Raw genomic sequence first — 8461 nt, forward strand, 5'->3', positions numbered from 1 at the left:
ATGTTATCACATCAGTGCATCAGTCAGGGTTACAAACAGTAAATGAAAAAAGACTTAATTTGGAATGCCTTTATGTAGGTAATAAATGCCAGCCACAGCGCCCCGGGATAAAAGTAGTAATATTCGTAAATAAGTCTCCTCACATGATTGATCACTCGAAAATCACCTTTAAATATATTTTGAAAATTCAACCATTTTACTTCAAACATCAGCATATGATTTACTCTGTAAATACACACAGTTTTGGCATACATATATTAATTCAAACAAGCAAGAGATCTGATTCAATAGGCTGAGACGCACACAGGAGAGTTACTTACAGTTTGCTGGAGAGCTATCAGTATCTCACGAGCTACTTGTTAGAGAAGCCTTCTCTATAGTATTTCAACATGCATGAATTCACAAATTTTACAAGTCTGGGGTGGAGGGCGAACAGCTTTGTTTTTTAATGTGATATCACTGAATGCGCTCTGCTCAAAAACTCAATATTTCAATTGCTTTACAAACTTAGGAATTAGTTGAGTTGTAATTAACTTTCAAGACAGTAAGGAACAAGGTCCAGACCTGATTCACATAGAATTTTCTGTGAGTAGTTGGGCCTTTCTTCAAGATTAGGTGTGAAAGGTTTTTTGTGATCATGAAACATTTCTCCACCACTCCACTTATTTCTTTTAACTCTAACCTGCACGGGAAACAGCACTGATTTTTACTGATCCATACCTAATCTTTCACACATTCACTCAAACGACATAATTTGTATAAACCTGTAAAAATGTAATTTCAAAAACATGCAATATAATTTAAATTGAATTGCATTTGGTTGCCACTGGAGAACTATAACAGTTCAGCAGGTGCGTGTCAAAGGCAAATATTGTACAATAGGAAAACACATGACATTCCTAAGGGGTTCTGTTGTGCTGGACTCAAGCTGCAGCGTAGACTGCAGCGTAGACTGCAGCATTAATTTTTTAAAGTCCGGGTAGGAAATGTTCTTTCATTGTATTCAATCATAATTACACGAGTAAATCGTCTTTGAGGAATCATTAAACATCTCAAATATGGTTATAGTTTCAATGGCGATCAGGCTGGTGTGACTAGTAAAGGTTTAACAATCTAAAAGATTTTTGTAGTCTATTGTTCACGGACATCCCCAGACCCTGGTTTGAGGACATCGGTTTTTTGGGCGAAGCTACACTTACATTTTGACATGTGGAAATAAGTTCCACCATCAAAGTATTACTATTTACTACCCAAAGTACATTAACGACAGAGGAATGGACCAAGCACAGAAGGTGCTCACCTTTCAAAGCACAAGACAGACAACAGGAAATTGAACAGTCCACTACATTTCCATTTTAGGCAAATGCCGTGCAACTAAAGAATTCTGAAATAAGATATAGTTGCCCATAACATAAAATATTAAACCATTTACAAAGTAATGATATTCTGAATATACACAAATAGATATTCCAGGATTAGTGACACAAACGTCAAATCTGTGACCAGAAATGTTTCCCTCCACTCCATATTAATTTAGAAAGTTAAGAAAATATTGTGCGAGTATGCATTTGAGCAACAGCTACAATTGAACCACTATAGTTAGTTTGTGAAAAGCAAGAGCGAATTTACAGCTACCCTGGACAGTAATAAGAAACTGCCATTATGGTTTGTGCTTTGTTTACAAATAATTGATCAACTTTCTTTTGGGTGGGTCTTCCAATTAGGTACGTCATTTAAAAGCAGATGCCTTTTTCACAAATCCACCACAGTCTTTATATGCTTTTCCTTCCGAGAAATGAGTGTGCATTTTGCTTTGATATTAATGGGGAACGCATCTCCAGAGACATCTACAACGTATAACAATTTGTGTATCTTGGCCAAGTGCAAACAGAATTGGGTTTTGCACAAACAAAAAACGAAGCTCAGCAGCACACTAGAGGTTAGGTAAACTGGACCGCCAAATACGACCCCATCTGGGCTAAAAATACTGCAGACTCGCTGCCAACAGAAATGAATCAGTTTAAAAATCAGATCCCTGGTCTACTAGTGAGCATGCCATAAAGCACCCGCTATAATGCAACTATGTTTCCCTGACCAAACAATCAAGGTCTGCTGACGGTCTAAAGTATGCATATGAGGTGGAGAAGGGATTGAAGAGCACAGTATCCAACAATGTCCTTATTCTAGATGTAGATCAGAGTTGTTCCATGACCATAGGTTCTCTAGCCTTATCACTATGTCAGGCATTTTCTTTTTATTCTTCAAGAAAGTAATCTGAGAAAATAAATGTTTTGTAGAGTGCCATATAATAGATAAAAATCCTTAGTCATTATTAGATGCTAGGGATGTCTTAGTTTTCCCACCTGAAAAAAGAAAGGTCACATCAACTTACAACACACATGGAGTAAACATTCAATTTCTACTGCCCAGCTAAACAATAAGCATTTTGTTTTTTTAAAGAGAAAAGTAATAAAAGGCGCCTTCGGCTACATACCATTCTTACCTGCAAGGGTAAGAGAGAGTTGCTATTGTTGTCCGTTCTGAAGACATTATCTTCAATCCATGATTTTGGGGTTAGCGATGGAGCAGAACGGTTAAATTTAGGCGGTGCAATGACATTGCCAGAAAAGGGTTTCTTGAGGGGGGAGATTTGGTTCATAGTTCCTGGCATTCCAATATTCCCAGTTCTACGATCTCGGCCATGCATTCCTCCCCAGGACATGCTTCCGGTGCTCCAACCACTGCCCTGGTGATTGCTCCAAGGTGACTGTTTCAAAAGTGGCTACAAAAAAAAAAAAAAAAAAAAAAAAAGATTAATAAAATAAAATGAAAGCTTCCTAAAATGTTGTAACAACATTCATACAAAGTAAACATGACATTTATGCTATGACCCCCAAAACGTTTTCTGCAAATTTCAATGAACTGAGGGATCTTGCAGATGTAAAATAAAATGACCATGGTTTATATGATACACACGCTTGCAAGGACCTTTGTCCTTGAATATTTCTTGAAAGAAATCAATAAGTGCCCTTGGTAATCTTGTAAAAACAATTTTAGCGTACTTCTTCGATGTAAATTAGCAAAGGTATGTACACAAAGCAAAGGTATGGACGTAAAAACAAAAAACAAAAATGACAGTTTTAACTAGTTCACCAAATGTTTAAAATTACAATTTAAAAAATGCGTCAGCGAGAGGATTTTCAGACTATGTACAGCAGTTTAGGTCTTGATGTGGTTACTACCAATTTTATAGCACCTGAAAATTAAATGCGCAAGCTAAACAAAAAAACTGGTTCATAATATTCCTAATATTAAGATCAGAACTAAGATACAGCAAAATACACGGATATGCCAATTGGTTTAGTGAAATGTTATTCGAGAAAACAATTTGACACTATTACAGTGAACCGCTAAATGCACAATGACTGAGAATCATGATTTCCATGTTTCAGAAAAGAAAAAAAAAACTGCCATTTCAAACATTATTGAAGAGCATAATTTTATATGAATTCTGAAATTGCGTACAAGGAGAAGAAATAGATCAAACATTTAAAAAAGCCCAAGTCCCTTTGGAGCCAAGGTGGTAAATAGGTCAGAGGAGGAATATCAACCTTAGCTAGTCACTCTTATGCCATAGTTCAGCCTGCCAATAGTTATAATTAGGAGAAAGCCCAGTTTCAGCTCGGTGGGTGGACAATGGTTACTCTCAACCCAAGCATCTTAAACCTGCATACCAGCCCTAAATAGGACACTCCGTAAACCCACTTCGGTAAAATAAAATGGAATTTGCAGTGATAAAATGTCTGGTTATGGAAAGGAGTGCGTGCATGCAGCACACTTTGATGGCCGTCAATTAAGGCACTGGCATTCTATAAACCACAGGCCTTGGCACCATAAGCGCTGAAGCACGGAGCTTCCTCACAAGGTATTTGTGACTAATTATACCCACTAAAAAACAATCTCCACAACTACTTATCTTTTTACATTTAAGTGCGGATGAATTATTTGGCTAATTTAACAATACAGGAACATAACCTGTGTGTGTCATTTCCCCTCACATTACGCGTGTCGCCACAATTTAACATCAATAAAGATTACTGAACCGAAAGATGTGTAAAATAAAATGACAAGTTTGCACGGAAATGCAGTGTTGGCTAGATTATGGGCTGCAACTGCAGATACGGTCGTTGGCATTTAATAACACAATTTATATAATTGCGCACCAAACTCCTCGTTCAAATGTGATGTTGCAAAAAGGTTCTTGTAAACACCGCAATGCAGTGTTTAAACGGTTTGTAGCAACTGCGTCACAAAATATTCACCAATCTGGTTTTGGTGCAGGTTGTAAGGATCGCAAGAGGCGAAATACAAAGAAAGAGGTAGATTTAAAAAAAAAAAGTGCGAGTCATTTAAAGCCTAGCTTTAAAGTTCTATAACGTGCTCATTTGTGCGTTTAAACGTAACTTGCCAATGGTAAACGTGGCGTTAAAGAGGGCAAAATACTAAATTCACGAGAATGACAAAGTACCAACAGTAGTGAAAGACAGTTATGAAAACAGTAGAAGGTATGTATATTAACAGCGACAGACCAGGGTCATCCCACGAGACCCAATGATGAAGCAACTCGTCAATCACTTGGAAAGCGTGCCGTTTGGGAACCAGCTTATCAAACTGAGCAGTGCGTCAAATAAATAAATAATTTGGAGGAGCAACAATAGGAAGGAAGGAATATAAGGCCATTTGACGCGCACTAAACCTGGTCAACGGGGATGTGAAATGGATGCAAAGCTGCTGAACGAGCAGATTCCATCCGCTCACGGGGAGCTGTCAGAAACACACGCGCAAAAACACATGCCCAGTGCCACGTAGGGGGCAGAGTCCGTCGGCCCGGGCCCTCTCCTCACTGCGCAGTAAGCTGGCAGCGAGGAGGCGCGCCCTTCCCGGCTGCTGAGCTGTCAGTGCCGCGGTGACAGGTGCAGCTCGCGAGCACGGGCTCCACCAACTGTCAGATTCTGGGGACGGGCCACCCGAGTAACCGAAGGAAGGGGTTTCTCCGACACTGAGGGGGACGTGTCGCTGTGGCTTCACACCGCCCCCACCCCCTCACACGACAGCCAGACGTACTTAAATACAGTAGACATCCTAGTTCTTGCCGGAATAAAAAAAGGTCTTCACCTTTCTCCCCCCAAGTCCACCTTCCTCCCTCAGTTCGAGCAGATCACCCCCGCTGTTTCTGATCCCGTCTCCCGCTGCCAGTGACGAGGTACCCCAGCCACTCGCCCACAGCCACTGAAGTCACCCCCAGTGTGTGCGTGTTTTGAGGTTGGGGCGTCCACAGCCGAACGGAGGCCCCGCAGACCATCAAGAACCCCCACCCTCACCCCTCAGCTGATTCTGTGCCCCTCAGGCCCGCTCGTGCTGGTTGTGGCCATCCTACGGACCCTCGCCTACTATTGACTGCATTACCCCTTCGCCTACGCCCAATACACCGGCTCCTCACCTGCTCGTTCCAGTTTCCCCTCACGTACTGGTGGCTGCATTTACCCCAATACCCTCTCCCACCCCTCCCCAGTTACCTGCTGCTGGTTGTAGTTATTCCGTTGCTGCTGCAGGAAGGCGGCCGCAGCCTGGTGCTGTTGGAGCTGTGGACTAGCCGGGGAGCGCCGGTTCTGCGGCGGCGGAACGCTCATCTGCGGTCCGGAGAAGGGTCCTCCGAAGCCAGCCGGGGCCTGCAGGGCGCTGTGCGGGAAGCCCTGGAAGAAGGCTGCGGGGCTCAGCCCGGCTGAGGAGGAGGGCGGAGGGTAGTAGGCGTCCTGCGACTCCTGGAGTAGTGGCCCCCCGCCGCCCCCGGGGTGCGGCATCGGTGGAGGCGAGGAAGTCTGCACGGACCAGGGCGTTCCGAAGCCTGGTAGCGGAGGCGGCGAAGAGCCTGCTGACGATCCGGCGGCAGGCGCGGGGCTGTGCGGCTCCTGCAAGCCGCCGAAGGGGGACTCCATGCCGGGGATCCGGGGAGGCGAGGGCGCAGCATGGGCCGGGGGGTCGCCCCCCTCGTCTGTGGACAGCAGCAACTCGGAGGCACCGCCGCTTTTAGGGGAGGCGGCGGGCAGGTACTGTAGATCGGTCCCGGATTTGCCCACCTCCGGATCAGTCTGCGTTGGCGAGGGGTGTGCACGGGGCCGCGGCGGCCGATAGTCCCCTGCCTTGTTAGGCTTCTCGTGGCTCAGCAGCGGCTCCTCCTGCATGGGCGTCCCACCGTTCTGGTGGTGCTGCGCTGCGGCCGCCGCTGCCAGGAATAGCGAGGAGACGCTGCCGCCGCCAGGAAAGAGGGCAGAGCCCGAGGCAGAGAGCGGATACGGCGATCTGAAGGCGCCGCCGCCGCCAGGCAGGTTAGCCGTCTGCAGGAGGCCGAAGCCGTAGTCCCCCATGGAGGAGGGAACGGGCCGCCGCGGTGCCGGGGATCACCTGCGGACGCACATATATGTCAAGGAGCCGGGAGCGGTGTCACACACCGCGGTGTGTGAGGGGGGGACGCTTAGAGGAGGACAGTCTGCCTGCTCATGAGGCAATAAACAGTTTGCGTGGGGCGCCCGGGAGCGGTATATAGGGTTTCTATATAGCAGTATACAGTGACTCCAGTCATTGGGCTTTCCGAGACCTGCTTTCAGCCTAGCTCTACTTCTCAGCTTCCTCCTTCACTTCAATGGCCAGCTCCTCCGCCCAGGCGGGGGGGTTAAAAACCCCGGAACCTGCGTCAAGGCGCGTCACAATCCACACCATCCCTGTCCGCCCGCTCCTCATCCATAGTAATAAGCCACCGCTTCAACCCCCGGAGTGTTTTCTAAGTGCGTGGCTGTCCCCGCCCCTAGCTGCAGCAGGGTGCCATCTTGGACAGGCAGAGGGCGGGGTTGTCCGCACCCATCTCCATGACGCACTGTTTTCTATATCTATTCGGGTCCTTTGACAGAACTGCGCAGATCGTCAACAAAATGTATGTTGTATCCCCAAACAGAGGGAGTTAATTACAAAAAATCCTCAAGCATCGAGTCAGATTACACTCGCTGGTAGTCTGCATCTCAAGGCACATCATCGAACAAACGTTAGTGGCGTAATGTCACGTTTAACCTTGCAGCTGTCCGAAGCCTTTTTTCAGAGACCTTATTTTCACAAACAACACATACACCTGCTTTTCGATTAGAATTGAACACTTAGAGAAATAAGTGGGAAGTATTACCTAAATAATGTAGCCTATTCTATTGTTTGGAAACGCATTTGAAACTTTCAACGAGGTACTTTGCGAATTACATCAAATAAACTAAAAAGGTGTCCTTCAATGGTCAGCTGTTCGTCTCTTGTACAAACCAAATATATACACGGGCTTTGCGGTTCTAGTTAAAGGACGTTTCTCGCTTGCAAATATGGTGATAGTATATCCCTGCTCGAAAGGGAATAATGGCAGTAGTCCATAAGTCAGTTATTCATGTTCTTTTTTGCTACAGACCCTCGTTATTAAACGCACGCACAGCACAGTTGGCTGGCTGTATGAAACAAGGGGGAGAGCAGTGGAAGTTACATTAGCCCTCTGCAACACTAAGATGTTAGCTGCCGCAGCCATCTTGAAACGATGAATTTCCATACAGAGCAGTTAAGACAGGTATGGGTGTAGTATTCATATATCGGGTATTTAGCCAAAAAGGCAGCAGAATGTCGTACACCATTAACGGTAAACATGCAGTCGTGATAGGCGAGGTAGCAGGTTACCAATTGCTATTGTATTGTCATGTAGTGCTCAATACTTTCCTAAATTGGAGAAGGTTTGGGGCGATCCTGTGGGGAATGTTGTTTAGGTGGGACTGAGAGGAACACTCAATAATTGTCAACAATCAAAACATTTACAATAATTCATTACTATTAAATGTTATATTTACTTCTTTTTAATAATTTAATGCCATACGTACCATTAGAGTATGAAGAGACGGATTTTAGCCCGTGAATTAGACACGACTCAAAACATTTTGGCACTTTTTTTGAGTAAACTAATATGATTTATCCTGAAACAGATATCGTTCAAACAACTTTGGCTGCAGTGCTCGCATTTCCGCAGTCTGCGATAGAAGTCTATCAAGATGGACGGCACATTTGCTAATATGAGAGCTGACGAGGCACAATTGCAACATTTTTGTCCTTCATTTGTGTCACTCCTATAACAATACGGGGAGGAGCATTATGCGGGAAAGTGGGCGTGGTGTTCATGTTAGCATGTGCCCTCGAGGCTCTGTAGCACCGTGCCAGTGACGTATATGACTGACACAGAGCTATAGAGCAGAAGGTGAAAGGGTTGCGCAGGAGGAATCGTGCAGGATTGGGCACGTGCCGCCAGTCACCGAGGCCCGTGGGAAAATAGATTGGTTTTACGGATGACAGCGCAAGCGAGTTCACCCTCTGCGTAACACAACGGGGACAG

At 45.2% G+C, this 8461-nt stretch overlaps 1 protein-coding gene across 3 annotated transcripts in view; it reads right to left on the reverse strand.

The window, feature by feature from the left end:
• Positions 1–6802, reverse strand: part of CPEB2 (cytoplasmic polyadenylation element binding protein 2) — a 201480-nt gene extending 194678 nt beyond the window's left edge. Inside the window, exons 1-2 of one of the 3 annotated variants that reach the window (XM_069202676.1) lie at positions 5577–6802; positions 2495–2782 (exon numbers count right to left, since the gene is read on the reverse strand). In XM_069202676.1, the coding sequence (XP_069058777.1) occupies positions 2495–2782; positions 5577–6425 (1137 nt within the window). In that variant the 5' untranslated portion in view covers positions 6426–6802. The remainder of the gene's footprint in view (positions 1–2494; positions 2783–5576) is intronic. The other 2 variants (XM_069202685.1, XM_069202695.1) reach the window with 2 other exon arrangements.
• Between the last annotated feature and the right edge of the window lie 1659 nt (positions 6803–8461).

This window comes from Pleurodeles waltl, chromosome 1_2 (genome assembly GCF_031143425.1).
Source record: "Pleurodeles waltl isolate 20211129_DDA chromosome 1_2, aPleWal1.hap1.20221129, whole genome shotgun sequence".
NCBI lineage: Eukaryota > Metazoa > Chordata > Amphibia > Caudata > Salamandridae > Pleurodeles > Pleurodeles waltl.